General features: G+C 33.2%; 1 protein-coding gene across 11 annotated transcripts in view; it reads right to left on the bottom strand.

Annotated features, from left to right (window-relative positions):
* CHD9 (chromodomain helicase DNA binding protein 9) overlaps window positions 1-24,129 on the bottom strand; it is a 177,749-nt gene that overhangs the window by 42,948 nt on the left and 110,672 nt on the right. For all 11 annotated transcript variants that reach the window (XM_074314881.1, XM_019732338.2, XM_074314879.1 and 8 more), the window contains 10 exons: window positions 20,933-21,109; window positions 19,427-19,570; window positions 19,058-19,313; window positions 17,761-17,971; window positions 15,925-16,120; window positions 13,547-13,714; window positions 12,661-12,840; window positions 6,082-6,192; window positions 1,386-1,582; window positions 728-927 (listed from right to left, as the gene is read on the bottom strand). In XM_074314881.1, coding sequence (XP_074170982.1) covers window positions 728-927; window positions 1,386-1,582; window positions 6,082-6,192; window positions 12,661-12,840; window positions 13,547-13,714; window positions 15,925-16,120; window positions 17,761-17,971; window positions 19,058-19,313; window positions 19,427-19,570; window positions 20,933-21,109 — 1,840 coding nt within the window. The remainder of the gene's footprint in view (window positions 1-727; window positions 928-1,385; window positions 1,583-6,081; window positions 6,193-12,660; window positions 12,841-13,546; window positions 13,715-15,924; window positions 16,121-17,760; window positions 17,972-19,057; window positions 19,314-19,426; window positions 19,571-20,932; window positions 21,110-24,129) is intronic.

Genomic DNA, 24,129 nt, shown 5'->3' on the forward strand with positions numbered 1-24,129 from the left:
ATATAACTCTGACAAGGCTGTAAATTTGGTATAGCCACATGTGGCAGCAAATTAGTATCTATGAAAATTTAAAATGTACATCTGTTTCCCAAACTTTTGTTACATAAAAATTGCTGAGGAGCTTGTTAAAATGTAGATTGTGATTGAGTAAGTCTGAGGCCTGTTTCTGCATTTCTAAGACGCTCCCAGGAAATGCTGATGCTGTTGATCCACAGACCACATTTTAGGTTCCAAGGATGTACGTATATATGCTACACTCAACAATTCTATTTCTTGATATTTACTTGTGATAGATTGATTCATATGCACAAGGATGAATGTACAAGGATCTTCACTGAAACTTGTTTTCCAATTGTCTAAAAGTGGAAATGTCCTAAAAGCCCATCATTGAAGGAAATGCTAAATGAATTATGGAATATCCATACTTTGGACTACTAAGCAGGACCTTAAAAACTGAGACGGTGCTACATAAATTCAGATAGGAAGAACTCTAAGTTACAGTATTAGGTCAACAGCTTGCAAACGAACGATGTTTGATAATGGTATATAAAGCTCAACAAAACTGGTAACATTGGTATTTTCTTAAGTTGGAACATGAAACTGAGGGTGAAGGACAAAGGTTCTTTAACACTGTCTATAATGCTTCAGTATTTTATAGGGTACTTTGTTGAGTATTATTTATGTAACTAAAAATAAAGTGAAAAAGAAAACGGAAGAAGGTTCTTACCTAGATGATTTTGTAGCTCTCGTGTCTGCCCATCTTCAGTTGGAGTAATGAGATCCCATATGAAGCCTTTAATTTTCTCATCTCCCCGGTAATGAATAAGGCAATATGCTAAGAGGGCTCGGCAAATTATTTCTACATCATGCTCGTTTAGCTGCCTTTTAAAACGGCCATGTGATAGAATCTCTCTCCATCGGCCCCATCTGGTTAAAAAGGTATATTTACATTAATACTGAGCAAATTCTAAAGAAAAACAGAGCTCATGGATAAAAGGCCTGAAAACTGCAAAAAAACCACATTGTCATTCACAGGATTGACTTAAGGGTTTTACTTAAGGGTTTTCTTGCATGAGTAACATGCAGAGCCATGGTATAGTAATTTCTAGTATGTTTTATGCAATAATGGGTAACAACAATATCCATTTTGCATTTTGGAATAGGCAAATCCGAAGAATTTGACTTACTTGACACATTCGTAATTTAAAACTTAAGAAAATCCCATCATTCTCTTATTAAATATATGTTAAACACTTAAATTCAGGGTATTTCAGAAATAGATTACATTGATTCTAACAAGATAAAATATATACTACAATAGTGTATGTTTTCTGTAACTTAACATGCCAGACTACTAACAAGAAACTTTAAAAATAATATTTTACCCATAAACCAGCAGATTTTTCTCTACTCTGAAGCATTCGGTTCTTCCATAGCCATTGGAACGGTCACAGGGTCTCCGGAGTTTGGGCTTTTCTTCTCCTTCACTTTCAGCTTCAGATAATTCAGCCAATTCATCTTTTGTGGCACTAAAGGGTCTCGTTTGCTTCCTAATTCTTGGAGTGTCAATAACCAAGCTGTTCTGTAAAATTTAATAGCTATTAGTTGAAGGTCCTTTTACTATTTTGCTTATAACAACGTCTTACATTTTTCAATGTATAAATGATAAACTGTATAAATGATAAAATAATTCTAGAAAGCCAGAAAAAGAAATTACTAACAATTCCAACAACCTGCCAAATCGACTTAAAATTTTTTTTATTCCTTTAAAACCCTTAATACCATACGCATATAATTTTGTGATATTACAGTCACAGGATTAAAGAGAATTTTGTATTTGGCTTTAGTATTAATATGAAAGTTATTTGTATTGTGCATCTGTAATAATCATAAAATATATTTTAAGCTGAATTTATGGATCATACTTTTCTTCATCTAATTAATTCATAATTCAATTTAGATTGTTTTAAATTTTTAACATAAATAATGCTAAAGTAAATCTTTGTGATCTAAGTTTATCCTAAAGATAAATCCAAAAGAAGTGAAATATTCAGGAATGGAAATATTGGTCAAAGGATATAAACATTTATTGGTCTAGAAACATGTTTCAGTGCTTTTCAATTTTCAAGACTTATACTAATACACAAAAACCAAGGTAATAACTATATGAACCTCATTTGCAATTCAGTGTAACTCATTCAAAAACAACCTAAGTTGACATGCGTTTCACCTTTACTGAGAAATTTCTCTAAGTTAGACACTATGTTATCGGCTGCAGATATAAAAATGAATAAGACAGCTTCTGCTCATAAGGAATCTATAGTCATATGGGTCAGACAAATGTGTAAAGGGAGTCAGAGAAAGCTTCATAAAGTAGTGATACCAGGACAGAATCTTGAAGAATGAGAAGTAGTTTGCTAGGCAGTCAAAGAGGAGATAACATTGTAAGGAGAGGGCAGAGCAAGGGACCTGAAATGGAATGAGATGTTCAGGAAATGCTTTAGAGCAGGGGACGGCAAAGGGGAGGAGAGGAAGCAGACATCACACCACGAGGGGACGTACCACAGTACATACACAGTATTGGATCTAAGGGGACACATATTAATCTGGCTTATTCCTTATTAACTTAACCTTCTCTGCCAAGTCTCTTCACTGTAAAATTACTAGCTTTCCAATTAATAAGTATTTTGGAACATATATGTTGAGAACATGTAAAAATCCTGTTTCTCCTTAAATCTCACCACAAAATTTTAGAATTCATCAATGGATTTTGTCTGCTAGAATTATTACTATGGTGGATTAATGGTGATTTTCTATTTCTCTTAAATCCTTCTACATTTATTAATTGGCATTCTGTTAAGAAGAGTTGTCCCTTTCCTCCGTGCAGGTTCCATTAAAACACACACACACCTAATTTTATTCTTTCTTGAGTAATTTCAAACGTCCTTTGCCCATAATCTTTTGAGATTTGATGTTTCTGATCAACTTTATTAGTTTTTATATAACATTAACTTCCATATACACTTCTGCTACAAAGTCTCACCAGTATGACTGCACTTTTATTTTTCCACTACATGATTTTTAATCTTATATATTTGAACATGCCAATCATTTCCTTTGTGATTTCTAATTGAGAATGTTTTCTCACAAAACATCTGACAAAATAAAAATCTAGTTTTTCTATTTTTGCATTTTCAATTAAAAATTTTATCATAAATAGGTATTTATTGGTACAGATATTTTACGATGCTCCTCACCAATGCTAACTCCATATTCTAATGACAATTATTACTCTTTTTTACTCTAATACTATCTTTTACTAAAATCTTATAATTTGACCTTTTTCTGTTCTTATTCTTTGTTGTTAAAATCTTTCTCTTGGTGTCTTTATTTAAATTTTGGTTCCTTTATAATATATTAACATGCTTTTGTATCTTAACATGTAACACTTGTCTGTCTTCATTATACTTAATTTTCAGAAAAATTTTCAACGTTTTTTAACAAAGTATAAATTAGAAAATATAACTGCAGTGTTTAATAACTACGCTTATATAAATTTATTTATAAAATCCTTAACTCCTTAAGATAATCTACAAGGCCGTACTGATTTGATCTCTATCTATGGTCTCTGACCTTCCCTGTCACCACTATTACCAACTCCCTCCATTCTGCCACAATGTCATTTCTATGCTGGAATACATTAAGCTTGTTTCCACTAAAGGCTCTCTGCCACTCTGTCTACCTTGAAAGTTTTTTCCTTGTGTCTTTATATTGTTGTGTCTTTCTTACCATTCAAGTCTCAGCACAAATGTCCCCTCAGAGTGACCTCCCTTGACCACTTTACCGAACGCTATCCACTCCTCCAGGCATTCTCTACCAATTTGTTTTATTTTCTTACCTTTCTAAAAATAGCGTATTTATTTGTTTACTTCTGTCTAACCCATCAGGATGCGTAAGCTGTATAAAAGGGGTTTGTCTGTCTTGCTCATATCAGCCCTAATGGGAGAATGGTGCTTGGCTCATAGTGTGCCCTGACTGGATCTATTGCGTAAGTGTTGTGTCTGTGTATTACCGATACATGCTTCTGAAAAATTATAAACAAAGATCATATTATATGCATTGTGCTATGTATTTCTCTCTCTAAATTTAACCGTCTTGAAGCTCTATGTCAATATATAAGAATCGACATGATTATTTTTACTTATTGCATTAGACAGTATAAATGTACCACTCATCATCTATCAAAGAAGATTTAGTTTCTAAATTTTTCCTAAAACAAACAATGTGGCAAAGAGCATCTCTGTACAATATCATTGTACATGGGTGATTACTGCCGTAGGACAGATTCCTAGGAGAACATTTAATAGTCTTGACTACTTATTCTTCTAAGGGAATTTTAGATTTTGCCTGGTCTTATGAAAAAATTGATTTGGGTTGCATTTTCATTTTTAGAATCTCTTAAAAATTTTTTAAAATATGTAGTTTTTCCTTTCCAAATGACAAATGTCCCAATTAAATTTGTTAATTCACTTTACTGAAACCATATACATCTTTCCTTAGGTATAACCCTAAGTACACATATTATTTTCTACTGTAAAGTAGATCTCTTTTCCTATATATATTTTTTTTAATTTTTATTTTAAGTGTGTTTTTCCAGGACCCATCAGCTCCAAGTCAAGTAGCTGTTTCAATCTAGTTGTGGAGGGTGGAGCTCACAGTGGCCCGTGTGGGGATCGAATCAGCAACCTTGTTGTTAAGAGCACTGCACTCTAACCAACTGAGCAAACCAGCTGCCCTTCTTTTCCTATATTTTTCTATTTCTGTTAGTACCAATATTTAGGAAGGCTAAATGGCATATTTATGTTTATCCAATTAATTCATTAAACCCACTTATTAATTTTAATAGTGGTTTGCTGATTCCACTGTATTTTTAGGCATATGAACATGCCATATGCAAATAATGACTTTTTTATTACTATCTTTTCACAGAGAATTATACATATTTCCAAAATATATTAAATGACTATGTATGACAATGGCATTATTCATCACTGTACAATTTTACATTTTAAAATCCAAATACATTCCATGCATCAATCTTAATATGAAATTCTTTTAATCATTTAGCAGTTATTTTGATAGTAGACAAGGCTCACAAACTGATTCCAACATAATTATTAGACAGGTGTCTTATAAAATGAACAATTATTATCAGTTCCATGAATTCTATTTTAGTTTTTTGGCCCTTTCTTTCTTAGTTCCAAGGGAAGTTATAAACGAAACAGGTTAAAATTGCCACTTTCTTGACTCCTTCTTTTCCCCTCCTTTTATATTTGCATGAATCATCATTAATGGGATCTAACATCAAGAAAACAAAGTTAAAGAGCAAAATAAAAGTAACACACAACTTGAAGAAATTTTAAAAATTAAAAAAACAGATAATTTGGGCCAGCCCAGTGGCTCAGGTGGTTGGAGCGCCACGCTCCTAATGTTGAGGTTACTGGTTCGATTCCCAAAAGGGCCAGTGAGCTGCGCACTCCACCCCTAAGACTGTGCACAACAGCTCTCCCTGGAGCTGGGCTGCTGTGAGCAGCCGGAGGTTGGCGTGAGCTGCTGTGGGCTACTGTGTGCTGTCATGAGTGGCCGGTGGCCAGCGTGAGTGGCCAGCAGCCGAGAGCTGCCATGAGCTGCTGTGAGCTGGCAACCTACGACCTCAGCCGGGGGAAGCACAAGGCTCATAGTATCAGCACAGGCCAGGGAGCTGTGTCCTACACAACCAGACAGAAACAACGGCTTGAACCGGAGTTGGGCGGGTGGAGGGTGAGGAGGGGCACATAATTTTAAGAATATAACTAATATCCAAAAGTAAACTTTCCTTGTATTACACCTGTCATGACAAACATCAGAAGTATGAAACTGAAGCACTGTGACTCAGTATGTGATCATTCTACTACCCCACATCAATTTACTTATGCATGTAAATTAATTCTGGTAAGTACATAGTTCAATACCTTAAAATACTATAATAATATTACCAAGTATTCCAAAAGGTAATTTTTATAAAAGTCAATAAATACTTACTCTGCCACTGATGGCATCTATGTCTATTTCTGCCTTTTTAGCCCACTTTTGCCAGAAGTTGGGATCATCTAAGGAAATATCTGTCCGGTTTCCAGATGCCACAAAACTCGCCTGAAATACATAATAATAGCAGGTTTTCAAAATGTTTTGAAGCTTAGAGGAAAAATCTATCAAAGCATGTTTAAAACATTATCTCCTCACATTTACTGTGAATAGAATTTGAAATTTAGCATTCACACCTACGTTCAGAGAATGAAACATACCAAGCAACTACTTAAAGCAAAAGGCTTAAGGCAGAAGGCTGAATGCCAACCCAGGCTGGAGTTTTAGGAGCAGAGTTAAATAAGTTGTTATTGCTGTTTAACTCAAACTTTTGGTAAGCAAGGATCAAATACTGTTGGTCAAGAAACCACACAGGACAGAGATATGCTTTCTAGAAACACCACATGAATATTAAGAAATTAGATTAGAACAATAATTTCAAGCCTGCTTGATCTTTACAGCTCATTTTCTGGTATTCTCCCACTTTACTTCAATCATATTATTAGATAAATATGTCTCCTAAAGAAAATGAAATACAGAATATAAGAAATAAAGAAAAACGAATCACTGTCTTTATTTTTCAAACTATTTTCCTTACAACAAAAACACTTCATAATCATTGTAAAACTTTAATAAATTGCAGAGTAACAAAATTAGAAAATATAAGTGATTTATGTTCTTAAATATTGTAAAAAGTATACAATCTTTTAGTTGGAATTAACTTTAGACATTACAGGTCAACACTGTAACATATAAACTAATAACCATTATTGCAACTGAAGTTCCTAAACATAAATATGCCACTTCAAAGAAAGGTAAAAAAAGTGCTTGATAAAAATGAAACAACCAATGAAGATACATGATGCTTTATGAAAGGAAAGGGCCTGAAAGATGCATGCTAACTCTTATAAGAATTAATGGAAGAACATGGTCACATAAAATGATTTTCAAAGAAGAATATAATTAGTAAATGGCTTTAAGATAAGCCTAATTATCTGGGATATAATCAAATGATTAAAACCCTCATTAAAAACTCATCTTGAGGGGTGGCTGGTTAGCTCAGTTGATTAGAGCGTGGTGCTGGTAGCACCAAAGTTGCCGGTTCGATCCCCGCATGGACCACTGTGAGCTGTGCCCTCCAACAAACAAAACTCACCATGATAGAATTTTTAAATGCAAAATATCATACATTAAAAAGATAAAACTATTAGAAGCAAATAACACATTTATGTCATTCAAGATAACTGGAAGTTTCAACACTGGAAAACTGATGATATCAAGGAATTATTGTGAATTTTATTTTTAAATGTGATAATAGTAGTTATGTTAAAGAAATCTTTATCTTTAGAAACACATATGGAAACATTTATGGAGGTGATGATATACTGTCTGGGATTTACTTTAAAATCATATGATAGACGGGTAGGGTAGTAATGAAATAAGTTTAGCCTGAGTTGGTATCTATTGAAGCTAAGTGATGAATTCACAGGTTTCATTATACTATTCTGTCTATATTTGTAGCCTGAATCTTTATAAAACATTGAAAAAAATAAACAGGAACAAAATTAAAATCCAAAATGCTTCTGAACTTTAAGATTCTGTTCATAACATTGCTTATCAAGTAGCAAGTACATTCATTCCATCAAAACATTCTTTTTACTTTTTTTAAAACATTATTTTGAGATTGGGTTTGTAAGATGCTTGTATATAGCAAGTGTTCAAATATTATAAATGTTTAAAAATGTGTACTTTGCTAGAATACTTATGAAACAAGTGACAGAAATGTTTTAATGAATTAAATTTAAATTTCTTTTTTTTATTAATACTTGCTCTAAACGATAGCTTTAATAATATTGTGAAACTACTGATATTAGTACTTGTTTTATTTCTTTGAAATGATGAGTCTGGCAGGGTAAAAACATGGCTCCCAAAGATATCTAGGTTCTAATTCCTGGAATCTTGTGTTAGTTTATATGTCAAAAGGGACTTGGCAGATGTATATTTTATCCAAGTGGGTCCTAAATGTAATCACAACTGTCCTTATAAGAGGAAAGAAGAGGCCATTTCACCAGAGAAGAGGAAAAGGCTATGTGACAACAGAAGCAGGGACTCGAATAATGTGGTCACAAGCCAAGAAATGCAGGCATTCTTAAATGCTGGAAGAGATAACCACAACTTCTCCACTGGAAACATCAGAAGGAACCAGTCCTGCTGCTAACCCTGATTTCAGCCCTTTGGACTTCTGACATCCAGAACTGTAAGAAAGTAAATCTGTGCTGTTTTAAGCCACTACATTTGTGGTAATTTGTTACAGTGGCAATAGGAAATAATCCAGTGAGACACTTCTTAATGATAAACAACATATTTTAAAAACTCACATCCAACTTAAAAGTACAAAGTCTAATTAGCTTAATAAAACAAAAAGTAGACAGCCACCTGCATAAAAGTATATGACGACAATTCATAGAAATAGTATGAATGAGTATGAGAAACTGACATCATCTAACTGCTCAAGTAGCTCCTAAGCTCTGAGGGGACTTCGTTTTATTAATTCAGAAATAAAATTTTTAACTAATATGATACCCGTACTTTGAAATCTTCATTAATATAAACTCATGAATTTTTAGGAACAGTGAAAAAAGTTCACTGAAGTTCATAGGGTTTATTTTGTACCATAATTTCATTGATACATGCTTCAAAATTTAAGCAATGTAGCAAATGAGCATTTGCTTTACATGAATTGGAGAATATTTAACATTAAAAGCAATTAAATATCAAGTCATTAAAATAAAAAAATGGGTTTTTGAAACATTACTCTACGGTTGCTTACCTTTAAAAAAAAATTCTAGCTTACAGTGGATAATCATTTTTCTTCTGCTACCAGTTAATTGTTGATAATTAAAATAATTTGCCTGGAAGAACTACACTAAATAATTAAATAGCTTTTGTTACATTCATTACAAGAGAAGTGATAAAATTATTTTTCAAATCACTTTTTTATATTTGTAAATAATTCTAGATTCTACTGTTAATTGACATGTAACATATTTTCAAGTTGACTAACGAAATTCTCAAGGATTGTAATAATGGACTAATGCCTACAGAAATGCAATGCCTGTGGAAGCTATCATCCATTACAGGTTTACCAACTCCTTCCAAATGTTACATCTTAATATCCTAGCTCCCAGAAAAATATTGTTCTTTAAGTGTATTCTTTTAATCATTAAAACCCTTAATTATTTATAAGGAAAGACTTTTAAGTGGTGAAATCTATCTTCCCATATCAGAAAGTAGCAGGAGAGTAGGTACCACAGAAGGGCCCTGACAAATAAGCAATCCATCGGAAGCATGATTCTGACACTTTTGTTTCATCTTTTGGAAATTAAGCAATTCTAAGTCTTTTGTTCTATACCAAAAAATTTTTAAATCAGACTAGGAACTTCCTATTTCGAGGATCCACCTGATGGTCCTTATGAAAATCTTTCAAAACAATGTCTAGGTGACACCACAACTTACAAATCAAGTTACCAATAATGATTTATTTGATGGATATGTACTAAGTCTAAGTAGGCTTATTATGCACAAGGCTCCATATACGTAGCTTATCAAAACTATTTGATAATGCAAAGAAACACAGATTGGAATTACTTCATTTATCCATACCATTGAAAACAATTGTACATAGCCGAAGTCTCTGGAAATTCCAGGAAAAGGTATAAAATACTATGAACTTTACATCAGCAGTGCCACTATATATAGTCACGCCATATTCCTCTATGCTAAATGCTCACTAAATAGTGGCACTGCCACACAAATATGGAAATGAACAAATTATAAAACAACCACAGGCAAACTCTCTGTACTTTCCTCAGCTATTATACCTCATCAGTCAGCTCTTTTTAAATGTAACAGTTACTCCCTGGTTTGAGGGTTTAAATAGATATTTAAATGCTTAAGTATTTCACATTAGAAGAGCACAGCTGGTTATCATTAAAGTATATTATGATTAGAGTATACCTGAGTAAAATAATACTCACATAGCAATAGCAAAATAGGAAAGGCCAACCATAATTATGTTCTCCTCTTTATAGAAAAGGCTGACTTGTAAAGGTTAATTGTCCAAGGTCACTCAGCTTATGAGTCAGACCTCAAACCCTGGCGTCTGACTTGCCATGCTTATTATCATTAACTTTGTAAATGACAAAGCCTGGGATCTCCTGTGGTCATTAAGTGCTTTACCTATTATTCCTACACTGATTAAACAAACAAAAAAACAACCTTTAAGAATATCTCTATGCTTAGCTTAACCAACAAAGACCATTTCTATGACTAATACCTTTTGATTAAATTAACTAATTTCAGGCATAAGGGAGAAATACGCATACATAGTGTGTTGACACCTTGGGTAGAGCCAAGGAATCTGAAATAAATTATATTTCTCAGGAAGGAAGCTACAGCCAGGGTACGTCGACCCAATCATGACTAGGTTTAGTTCTCAGCCTTACACTTCTATAGTATTCCTTTTGTTTCCACAATACTACTTCCTTCTGATTTATTCTCTAATAACTCCCAACTCTATTACCTCTATCTGAGGCAACTCTTACATGGACATCTCCACTTGGATGCCCTATAAATGCCACAAATACAACAGCTCCAATATTTTATTTTCTCCATATAAATTTCCTTCTCTTGCATTCTCTATCTTATTTAATGACACCAGGACCCTCCTAGCTACTTGAACCAGAAAATGTCAAGTCATTTTCTGTCTCCTCCCACGAATTTCTAACTGATCATGAACACCTGTTAATTAAAGTGGTTTTCCACTACTCTAATTCACCCATCCTTAGTTCCTACATAGGCCTCTTATCTCATCTCCCTGCCTCTAGTCTTTTCCTTTCAAACTCATTCTCTACACTGATGCTAGAGTTAAACTTCTAAACTGGATCACACTAAGTCCATTTTCTGCTTGAAGGGATTTAAAAGCTTTTTAACAGCCCCAGGATCACGTGCAAATTCCTCAAAATGGAATTTTTCTGAGTCCTTCACAATTTGGATCTAAACTCCCTAACCCCTTCATTTTCACCTCCATTTAATTCATCCTGTGCTTCCAGACAGGCCTATAATATGCCTTGAAATCTTCCTCTTAGTTTAGCAACATATGATTCATTAATGTGACCTCTTTTGAAATGCAATGAAATCTACATTTCCTTCAAGACTTGGCTCAAATGTTATTTTTTTCTGGTAAGGCTTTCCTGATTCTCTGCTCTCCCATTTTACCCAGAATTAATCATTTCCCCCTTTACATTTACATGAACTAGAATCCTTTCATTTTAGTATTTCCAGCATTGTTAAGTATTTCACACAAGATTTCATTAGTTTGCTGAATGAATGCAAGAGGAAAATTTTCATTTGGAAACTGGTAACATTACTTTTGGTGTAGCACCTTTACTACCTGCAAAAACACACTGCTCTCCATAAAGATAAAGATTTCTGGGTTGAAAACAAATTGGGGGATGGAGAAGGAAGAAAATGTAGAAAGGAAGTAAAGTGGAAAGGAAAAAGCCTGTAGGAATCATTGCAGATGGGACATAATGCTACAATAAAAAACTCTTCAGATGAATGAAAGATATAGATTGACCATGTCTCTGGTGCAAAGAAAAGAGAAAGCAAGAGAGAAAGAAAAGAAGAACAAATATAAAAGCAGTTAGTAAACTTTTAATACTTTCCCCAGATAGGGTAGAATAGTTATTAACACTTCAAAAGACAAATTTTGTTTTACTGTCTGCATATTAGATTTAAATATTTAAAATGAAATTAGAAACCCTTTCTCTCTTGTAAGTACTTTAAATTGTAGTAGACCCCCTTATGCTCCAGAGATACATTCCAAGTCGGCCAGTGGATGCTTGAGATTACGGATAGTACAAAACCCTATATATTACGGTTTTCTCCTATACATACATACCTATGGTAAGGTTTAATTTATAACTTGGGCACACTAAGAAATTAACAATAATAAAATAGAACAATTATAACAATCTCCTATAATAAAAGCTATGTGAATGTGGTTTCTCTCTCTATCAAAATATCTTTTGACTTATTTCTGGAATTTTCCATTTAATATTTTTGTACCATGCATGGTTGACTTAAATCATAGATAAGGGGGACCACTGTGTTACAAGTTGATGTAAGATGATTTAACCTCCTCTACTGTTGCTTATATTTTGCTATAACTTTGACATATATGTGTTTTAATTTCTAATTTCATTTCAAATGTTCTACTTTGATTAATACTTAGAACTATTTCTGATTATTATACTTATTCCATTTCACTAAGATCAAAAGAGCACATGGGAAATTTGATATGTGAGATCAGAAAAAATGAAGAAAAAGAATATATTACCTAATTCTTTTGAGATAATTCAATTTACTTAAACATAAACTAGATGTTCTGCAAATAATTAGTAAAGAGACAGCTAAATTTTTTTAGCATTGAACGCAAGTTACCAGTACATATATATAAATAGCACTCACTGTTACCTTAGCAAATGTTGACCCACGACCTTCTGACTCAATTGTAATAGTTTTTGTGCGACGTAGTAAAATCTGATCGATATCCTCTTCACAGAATTTAGAACCTTCATCTTCCTCTTCCATAATAGCACCATAAGCACCTCTTCGAAGCAGATCTTCTATTTCCTTTTTGGAAAGCTGTTGAATCTAAAGAAAAAATAATTTTGGTAACAATATTTTTTAAAGTTCATAGAATGAGAAAGTAACCCTAAATAATGTCAAACACTGAGGTCTTGTTTAAATTGCCATTTGGGGTTTGAGATGTATTCAAGAGAGAATTCTCTGAAAGAATACATTGACGTTGCTGACTCTTCTTTACTATTTTTAAAATAAGATTTGCCATTTGCCTAAAATGGCTTCAGTTAAAACAGTCTATGGAGCAGGAAACCTGTGATGGTTATTTTCAGTACCAGGATTCTATAATGGTTGTAAGTACAAGATATAAGACAACAAACTTTAGGGAGAAATGCCAAAGAATGCCATTTATATAACAAGACAAAACCAATGCTAGTAGTTTGACAGTTAAAAAGAAAAAAGAAAAAACTGTATAGAAATAATATAGAAAAATTCACAAATTCTATTTTGTTATGCCATGATACAAATTTTCTAAAAGCAGAGCAAAAATATGTCTTCCTTGAAAACACATTCTTCGAATTCATAAGCTCTGGAGTTATACAGACAGAACAGGATGAAAAGTATTAACTAAATGTCGCAGTATTCTGAAATCCCTCCTTACATAAAACTGTCTATTTTGTGTTTGGTATGGATCAAAATTAAATAATACACTACTGAGGTTAAAAGTAAATGCAAACAAAAACACAAAAGCTCCAAGGGAAAAAGAAAATATACATACCCCACCAACATTACTTTCCCTTCCGCTCATGCTCTGCAGCACAGCCTTATCTAGACCCAGTTTCAGACTGGCTCGGTCAAACATCTCTCTCTCGTAGGAATTCCGAGTTACCAGTCGGTAGACTTTAACTGCTTTATTCTGACCAATTCTATGACAACGAGCTTGGGCCTATAAAAAACAAAAAGTTATAGATTCAATTTATTTTACAAAATAGCACAAAAAACATTACATAAAAGGCATTTAATAGTAAAATATTTGAAAGAATATAAAAGTATATAAGAATTTTTAGAACCTTTTGCTATGAAATTAGCTATAACCTTTTTAAAGTAATGAAGGTAGAGCTCACTAAAATAAGAAACGATCCCACAGTCAACTATAAGTTAAAATTTAAGCTCAAATTTTGGAGAATATAATCATTGAAGAATTATTATTTTAAAGACAGTGTCATCAATATAATTTTAAACAGGAACATAAATTCTACAATTTCTTAGTTGTTGGCAGCTCATCCTTTAAACCTGTACCCTAAATTTCTAAATTTTTTTCTGTTATCAACAATCTTTTCAATATATTTTAGTTCAACTGGGTAACTGGGGGAGGGAAGGATAAAAACTGAAAGTGACTAACTATGGAGACCTAAATTTTATTTTAAATGGAGAGAACTAATTATCTAATGTGTATACTTGTTGGACGTAGAGACATCAGAGATTACGTAAGAGCTTCATCTTTTATCTTGAGTTCCAACTAAACTTAAAATTTGTGTAAGTTTTGACCCTAAAGGTTCTACACAATCAATGGTCTTTTTCACAAATTATTAATCACCTTCCAAATATCTTCAGATTAAATCATTAATTTGGTTTTAAAATTTATAGGTGGCATTGATTCTATACCCTTTGTTGACATCTTTATTCTATCCATATCCACTTGTGCCCACTAAAACTCAGACCTGTGCATGAACAACTCTGCTCCAGGTCTAGAGAAAGTATAAGAGGCCAAATTTTTTATTAGCCTATAAGACTAGATAGGTCTACATTAGCAGTAAGCAGGAAAAGCCACCTGAGAGAGAGACTTTGGGGAATCTGGTACAGTTTTTCCAGATTCTAAAATATGACTTTACTATTTGATTTCAGATTAACTTTTAGAACATCACATGCACCGTAGACAGTTGTGGGTATAAATCTCCATTCCAGAAGGAATTAGTTTTGATATGGATTTAATCTAGGGACTGGCAAAATACAGATTGTGGACAAATCTAGCCTGTCAACTGAGAATGGGTATTACATATTTAAAGGATTGTAAAAACAAACAAACAAACAAATGTGTGAAAGCCTACAAAACCAAAAATACAGAGGATGCCAAAAAAATTTATACACATTTTAAGAAAGGAAAACTGTATTAAAATTGTTATACTCAATATATACTGATAACAAAAGATGAATACAAGTCATGCTTGACTTCTGCAATTACAAGAGGTGCTCAAAATGGTTACCATCAGCGTTCAGACACTTCTGATTATGGCGAACTACCGTTTGAACAATGTTGACCAAAGTGTCTACTTGTACACATTTTTTGTGGCACCCCCGATATTTACTGACTTTCTACAGAGTTTGTCCCTGGTTTAGTCTATTAATTTTGGATAAAGCTTTGATATTTTGAACTATATTACACAGTTACACAAATGAAAGGTTAAAACCTTATCTTTAATTAAGCCAGGTACATTTCAGTAACAATTTACTGTATTTGGTGTTATTATCTACTTAAAGTAATATTAATTGCTATACAATTAAGACTATCATGGTCAATAAAAGACGAATTTCTCTTATACTTTATCCTGTCTTATCTTTCCAACATTGCTTCTTTTGCAAACTCTGACTCTCTTTGGTCACTCTAATTAATTCTTTTGTTTCTATGAAGTCCAAGCAGTCTTAACTTATATGTATACCTTAATTTTTTATAGTATTTCATAAAAGGCATACTACATTATGACTCAATTCTATGCATACTGTATTATATGATGACTGAAAGCTTGAAATTAGGATAAGCAAACACTTATTTCTAAGGAAGTAAATTTCTAAAAATTTTATCTTTTACAGGTAAGTTATTCTTAAAGCTTCACCCTCTTTCATATTTACATAATATACTTTAAACAAATCTATACTCAAGTAGGTAAGCCTTTTAAGAAGTTAGTGAGATAACTAAATAAGTATATTTTATTGTCATTAAATAAAAATAAAAATAATTGAAGCTCTTCTATTTGGCACAGCTATTTCTTAGGGAAACATACATGTTAGCCTGTCCAGACAAAAATAAGAGGTGAATTATCAAAAATAGTTACATGAATTTAAAAATAAATTGTCTTAGCTAAAAAATTACTTATTTACCTGAAGGTCATTCTGAGGATTCCAGTCAGAATCAAAAATTATACATGTGTCAGCTGCAGTTAAGTTGATGCCCAACCCACCAGCTCGGGTGCACAGAAGAAAAACAAATCGATCCGAATCAGGTTTACTAAATCGATCTATAGCAGCTTGTCGAAGATTCCCTCTGACTCTTCCATCAATTCGCTCATATAAATATCTATCAAATGAAATGCAATAAATTTAGATAGAGGGATATAATGAAAACGAACACACATTCTATCCGATGTAATTTCCTAGAACATGTTGACTATAAAATTAAGAAGCAATACTACCCCAACTAGTTTCTATGGTTTTACTCTTCTCAGTGTAGGTCCTAAGGAGGAAATACAAAGTAATGTAAAGATACAAAATCTTTGCATTCCTCACTCCTGATGGATAAATACCATTACAATGAACATCATTTTTAGAATTGGAATTTAAAAAAAAGCAGGCCATAAAACTACTTTGCTGATCTCATGATTTTTTTTTTTTAAACAAGAAACAAAGACATTAAAAACCTTTACACAAGAAGCCTACCAACATTTCTCTGTCTCCATAATGGTACTCTCTCAACTGATATGCTTAACTGTAAACTATAAATCTATCAAGGGCAAACTACAATGCTGTTTCCTTATAATCATTACTGTCAAGCAATTCACTTTTAACTTCTTTTATCCTTCATTTAACACAAAACTCAAAAACTGTTAGACACCAATAACAATGAAACACATAAAAATTTAGAAACTGGAAGAGGAATACACAGGACATTTGCCACAACTCTTCTGTTTCAAGACACTTGTTAACACATATAATTTACTAAAGTCTCAGCAGCAGCTCCACAGTAGAGAATGGGGTGTGACTTCCAGTAATGTTACTTTTGACATTAAAGAAATTTGGAGGTTTCTATGAAATTCATCATAACAGAAATTTATCTTTACCTTATAAATTTGTGTAAAGACATCAAGACAATGTAAGAATGGCTATTTTTAGTAATACTGCAATTTAATCTTCTTTCTACTTATATGGTATAAAATTGAGAACAGTACATATTTTGGAATGAGATTAAAGGAGTGGAACACTGACACTAAAAATGAGATAGAAATAAAACTGAAAAATAAAAATGAACTATATAATCTATGAACTATAAACTAGTATAGACCTTTACTTTTAAATATAATGGTCAAACTAAAATCTACAGGTGCATCTTCAGATTCCCTTTTATATAAATATTTTGAAATCTGATTAGATCAATGCTCTGTGATAAAATGTCCTGATCAATATCCTATTTATCTAAATACTGATGAGACAATATTTAAGACTGCCATGTACCCAAAAAACAAAACAAAGGCTAATATTAACAAATCAGAAAAGATTAAATCATGAACGAATTTTATATAGTGTATAACAATCAAAGTACAACAAGTTCTAATTATAACAATGAAATAGATCTGCAAAGGATCTTGAACAATTTTTCTTCCACTTTGAAGATGGTTATAAATCTGTTTAAAATGTCTTTACTACTAAGTTTACAAATCGCGTAAAATGTACACTAATAAACCCATTCCTAGGTCAAATACCTGTCAGTTTGCAAAGTTTTCTAAGTCAGTCTCCTTAATCCTGCCTAGGACTGCAACATAAGTAGGTTAAGAAAACACCTGACACATAATCCTAAGCAATCTGTCCTCATAGATTGGATTCCTATCTAGATAAAGAGAAAGATGTGAGCAAAGGTGAGTTACAGTACAGTGCAGCCAGCACCTTAATGACAAACCTAGCATAATTCACAGTACGATTCAGTAGATGGACTGTATGCCTTACCTTTTGTGTATCAGATAGTCCTCCAGGATGTCAAGGCAGCGTACCATCTGAGAGAAGATGAGGACTTTGTGCCCGCCTGCTTTCATTTTGGGAAGCAATTTATCAATAAGGACCAATTTACCAGCAGACTGGATCATTGCTTGAAGATGAAAATCAGAAGCAGCTGGATTATACGTATCTCTAAATTCTCCAAGTATTTTCTCCTCAGCACCTGCCCAGAAAGTATAAGATTAATGCACAAGTGCAGGCAACTCCCAGTTGCTTTTAATTTTTCAAAAGTCAGAATTAGTGCTCCTCTGAGTTCCTGCAACAAATTAAAATTTTCTGATGGCAGGTAAATTACTTATTAGAATCATTTACGTTTTTAGCTAAGTTCCCACCAAAACGAGACTATAATTCACTGAGGATACGGACAATGTCTTAAGCATCTTTTTATCTCCCCAGACACCTGGCATGATGCCATATGTAAGTTTATGTTTGCTAAATGTCTCATGAATGTTATTAGGGAAAGAATTAATGAAAATGTCCTAACCTAGACATAGGCTAGGTCCTAACCTCAACATGTGTCTTTAAACAAACATCTCATATTTCAACACCGAGATGACAGTGATCAATCACCACTGAACGGTGCTCACAATCTGGATGTGTCTATGGACATCAAAACAAGGAAACAAGAGAAATTCAAAGAGAAGTTACGTTACAAGTCACTGTTGCATACTCCCTCCAGGCTCTCTGCCTTCCCTCCGCCTGTATAGTCATAACAATAGTACCAGGATTGCAAGTGACTTAGTTACTAGGCTAAGAAATAACTTGTCTTGGATCAAGTAAGATGCGGAGTATATACCCAGAAATAAGTGAAGAGACCCAAACGTTGTATGGAGAGAATGCTAGCGGAGAATCTGACAGGACATTAAAAATAACATTACAGCACAAAAATTGAGAGGAACTAACTGGGGCTCCTGGACTGGAAAGAAACCAGGAGAAAAATATGTGAATGTGGAAGCCCAAACATGGGTTTTGCTGCCTTTGTGTGTGAGGAGGATTGAACTGGGGGAGAAATTCCATCCGAGTTAGACTGAATCCAACTCCCGCCCCTGTGACGGGGCCTTGTAACATGGGACCCTGTACTGAAGTAGTGCGCACTGCCCCTAGTTCTGGAACACTTGTAAGCCCCAGAACTCCAGACTGGAATGAAGACTCAGAGGACTACTGCCTCTCCTCCTAATAGCCACCCCAACTTCTTAATGAGCATTCGTTGGAAGAACAACGAAAGTATCTGCGCCACCGTTTTCAGCACCTTTGATGAGGTAAGGGTGATTGCAGCACTTCCTGAGCTCCATCATGGTATTGACCAAGTTCGGTACATTTGTCTGCCCTGCGCCTTTGGATAGAAAGGAAAAATTCTTCTCCAAAATAGCCCGGTAGTATTTCTTTTGAATGTTGGTAAGTTCTACTTCAATGATGGTTTCTTCCTTAGGGGCCAACTTCTTTTCCACATCTTCTTTTAATCGTCTCAACATCATCGGTTTCAGGATGGCCTGAAGCTTCTGTACCTGCACAAAAAACGATGGAGATAATATACATGCACATTCAATTACACATACGTACACAATAATTACAATGCTAAAAGAGTTGATGTACTAATTCACAGAGACCAAAAGGATACCTGTTCCTCTGTTTTTAGATCCCCAAATTCTTGCATAAATGTTGATTCAGAAGGGAACCTTAAGGGTTCTAGAAAGTGAAGAAGACTGAATAGTTCTTCAACTGTATTTTGGAGAGGTGTGCCAGTCAAAAGCACCTTGTGTTCCTATATAAAGCAAGAATAATTCACGTCAAACACCACAGTACTAAAATTATATGAAAGTTGACGTAGGTTATCAAATGTTCAGTGTTGGAAAAGCAAATATTTTTCTGACCAAAATTTTCAAGCGTCAACTCAAAATGCATCTTTACCCACAAATCTTCATTAATTTACTTCTCAATCACTTTTTCAAAACTCTGTATCATTCTCCTAATACCTGATTTTGCACACTTTTACCTATTCATGCTTTTAAAAGAAAAGAGTTTTAAATAATTAAGAACCGCAGTTTAGATTTTCTCAAGGAAACAGTCTTTTTAAGAATAAAGAGGTTATTTGTTTCTTTTGTACTCAACCATTCCTGGTCTGGGAATTTGTATACAAAACTATGCTCAATCTTTATAATTTGGCTGATCATCATTTGATTTTCGCACAAGAACAAATTTCTCAGATCATTAAGGCTACAATCCAACAATGTGAAGAGCTGAATGGAATATACTTCTAACCTAGAATTGTATTACAAATAAAACATAATAGTAACAGAAGGAAATAAACAGAACATTTTTAATAATAAAAGTACAAATTACTTTAAAATTCAACTTGACAAATACTTCTAAATTCCTTAGCTAAATATTTGTACGTGTATCTGTATATCTGCATGTGTACATATGTGCTAGTAAATGGTCTAGAAAGACACACACCAACCTGTAAATACTGGAGGAAACGGAGAGTAAGGAATGGAACTAGGGGTGGGAATGGATGGATGTTAAGGAGCACTTTAATGTTTACTGTATGTACTTCTGTATATTTGAGTTATTTGTTCAAGTGCTCATATACTAGTTATGTGATTTTAATTGAATCAAAAGTAACAAAAAGACAAACCACTTTGATATGAAAGAAGTATACACATTAAGAAGATGACTTTTAAAAATCCTATTTATTAATTATAACCAACATATGCTACGCATGTAGACTTGTGTAGGAACTTTATTCCTCTATCATAAATGATCTGAATAATATTACAACTTTGGTGAAAGGACTTTTTTTTAAAGAATTTATGGGCTTAAAAGTTATGATCTTATTTCCTTAATAGCATATTCTGCAGAGGTGTCCTTTTTTTTGCATCCTAAATGTTAATTACTAAAGCGTTCTGGAGGAAAGAGCTAAAAAATTTTAAGACAGAAAACAAATGAGATTTTTTTTTTCTTACTAATTAAAGCAAAAAAATCTCAATCACCACAGGTAGAAATCAGATATATCAATACGCTAAAATTTAAAAAGGCAGAAGTTTTTACCATTACCTCTGATGATCTAATCTTTTAACTATGTAGCTAAGAAACTGAATTAAGTCATAATAATGATGTTACTTACCAGATTCATGAGTTTCAGACCTTCTAGAAGTTTACAATTTTTATTTTTTAGTCTATGTGCTTCATCAATGATCACACATCGCCATTCAATTGCATTAAGCTCTCCACAGCCTCCAAGAATCATTTCAAAAGTGGTGATGATGGCTTGGAATCTGTAAGCTCCTCGAATGATACGCCCCTAGAAATTTATTATCAAATACAGTAATTTGCTAGAATATCTTGACCATAATTTTCACTTCGTATCAAATAGCATAAAAATAAATCTAATGACATCTGCTAAGTCATTCCACTGAAATTTTTATATATAGACACTTCCTTAAAATAAAGTTTAGTATTAAAACTGTAATAGGTCACTGTGTTTTAAGAATGTTAAAAATTATGCCAACACGATTATGTAATTTATAATTATACCCAAATAAGTAGCCCTTAATAAAATGTTGTATAATTTTTAAGAGTTCTAATAACAATTCTAGGGCAATGAATAAGTGACCATTACCCAATCTGGCCAATGAAATTTCAGTATTAATGTTTATTAATTATATCTATAAGTCCACACATATAATGACAAATAAGTAGTTAATACCAAAATTAGCCACTCAAGTCATTTATTCAGCAAATATTTATTGAGTGTCTATGTGCCAGACCTTGTTCTAGTTGATGGAGATACAGCAGTAAACAGACAAAAATAATTATCCAAGTGGGACTTACAATCCAGTGATTTGAATGTAGGACATAGGCATTAAGGAAAAAAGAAAAAACGCAAAAAATTAAAACAAAAAAACAAAAACTAAAGTTAGAAATTGGTAAAGGCCGTAGAATAAAATAAACAGGGATGTGGAAAGTATGGGGTCAGAGGTGACCACTGCAATTTTATAGAGTGGCTGAGAGACCATTACTGAGAAGTGACATTTGAGCAAAGTCCTGAAAATGAGGGAGGAAGCCATGTTACTGATACCTAGAGAGCTACAGAAGAAAGCGTTTTTGTCAGAAATGGCAAGTGTGAAGACCCTAACGCAGGAGTATCTTTGGCAGGATTCAGATCATGGCAAGAAAGCCAGAGCGCTGACACCCAGTGAGCATGGAGGGAAGGAGGCTGTACGTGTAAGGACTTTGGCTTTTACTCTGAGCAAGGAGCTACTGGAAGGTCTTGAGACAAAAAGTGTCATGATTTGACAAGAGTCCCTTTTGGCTGCTCTGGTAAAAAGAGTCTGAAATGGCCCAAGGATATAGAGAGAGACCAAGTAAGAGGTGGTCATAGGAATCGAAGCAAGAGATCATCACTGAAGGTCATGAGAAGTGCTCAATTCTGGATATATTTTGAAAACAGAGCTACAGGATTTGCTAATGGATAGGAGTGCAATGAGATAAAGAGAGGATTCAAGTTTGACTCTAAAGTTTTTAACTTAACAACTAGAAGTTGGTGCTGCTATTTACTACAGTGAGGAAATTCTGGATTTTGCTTTTGGATAGGTTATGACTGAACATCTCAGACATCCAAGTGAAGTAGTTGAACAGGCATTTGGATATGACTCTGGAATTTAGAAAAGAGGTTAGAATTGGTGACATAGATTTGGGACTTTCCAGTAGCACAAATGGTACTTAAGTTGTGCAACTAAATGAAATATCTGATGAAATGACTATAGATATAAAAGAATCTGAAGGCTGAGACCTGGGTTAACCCCATGTTTAGATATAGAGAAGATGAAAAGGGACCAGAAGAGGGGGCTTCAGAAGACACAGCTGGTGCAATAGGACAATATACAGACCTGGAATCCAAGTGAAGGGAATGTTTAAATGGACTGAAAACTATAAACTATTAGGAATTAGGAGAAATGAAGGGTTAAGAAAGATTGTGTGTTCTGATTTAGGTTTTAATTCAGATTATTTTAGACTAATTCATACTGATTGCATGCACTGGCACTAAGTTGAACAACAGTTCCAGTAGAATATTATTAAAATAGGTAAAGTATAAGGCTATATAGTATTTATACAGCTCTAAAACCTGAGCTTTAATATACGCAGTTAAATTGGTATCACATTAAGAACAAGGGCTCTTAATTAAAAATAACCTGGGTTTATTAAACCCAGTTTTCTTTGTGACTTTGGGGGAAACTATGTAATTTCTTCGTAGCTCAGTTTCTTCATTTGTAACTGGGAGTAATATCATTACCTATTTACAAGGTTGGCATTACAAAGATTAAGTGAAATACTGTATATAAGCTGTTTAGAGTAATGCCTGGCACATGGCAAATACTCAATAAATGTTTGTGGTTATTAGTGTTATTATCTCTGTTACTTTTCGTGGGCAATTCAGCACAATTTTATTACTACTGTGATTCCAAGCTATTTAGTAACTTGAAAAAAGCAGAAGTTAAATATTCATTTAACTTATATTAAAATATACTTAAAAGAGATCATGAAAGTTATTTCTATGTTTAAAGTACAGACCTATTTGTTTCATTGAGATATCATTATCTTTTGGAATTTTAAACCCCTCAGATAATATTTTTCAAGAATGTATAACAGTTACCATAAAAATATAATATTTAATATATACTATTAAGAATACAACACATCCAGAATCTTCCAGCTTTGTGGCTATCATATTCATACCGAATTCATGAGAAATATTAAAATTGTAACCTGTTACAATCTCAAAATATTTTAATTGCACCTTGTGTAAAAACTGATATTTAAGTCATTTATATGACACCATACAGCTCTAAAACTGTACATGTATATGATTAATAACAATTGAACATTATGGAAGGAAATCAAACTATAACATAAGATGTCACAGGCTCCAAAGATACAAAGATAATAGTTTTCAATAGAACTGAAAAATAATTAAAGGATTTGTAGATGCTTAATTTCATAGAAATGTAATTGTTTCAACCACAGAAGGATGAGAAAATGAAGTGAAAGGAACAAAAATAGTTATAATTGGGAGGCGAAAGTAGAAGGCTATGCATATTGCCTTACTTCAACCTACATCACATCACATGACCTGGCCATATATTATAATGATCCATATAAAAACAGAAGACTTGTTGGAAGAAAAATATTAAGGTGCTACTGAGGTAGACATAGACTTCCAGGAGATAAACCCTTTCCAGTTAAAAAGTACAATTTTGTGTAAAATGTGTTTTCATTGATTTTGATTCTTATTTCTTAATAAAAGTTTTTACTTAAAAAGTC

This window comes from Rhinolophus sinicus, linkage group LG11 (genome assembly GCF_036562045.2).
Source record: "Rhinolophus sinicus isolate RSC01 linkage group LG11, ASM3656204v1, whole genome shotgun sequence".
Taxonomy (NCBI): Eukaryota; Metazoa; Chordata; class Mammalia; order Chiroptera; family Rhinolophidae; genus Rhinolophus; species Rhinolophus sinicus.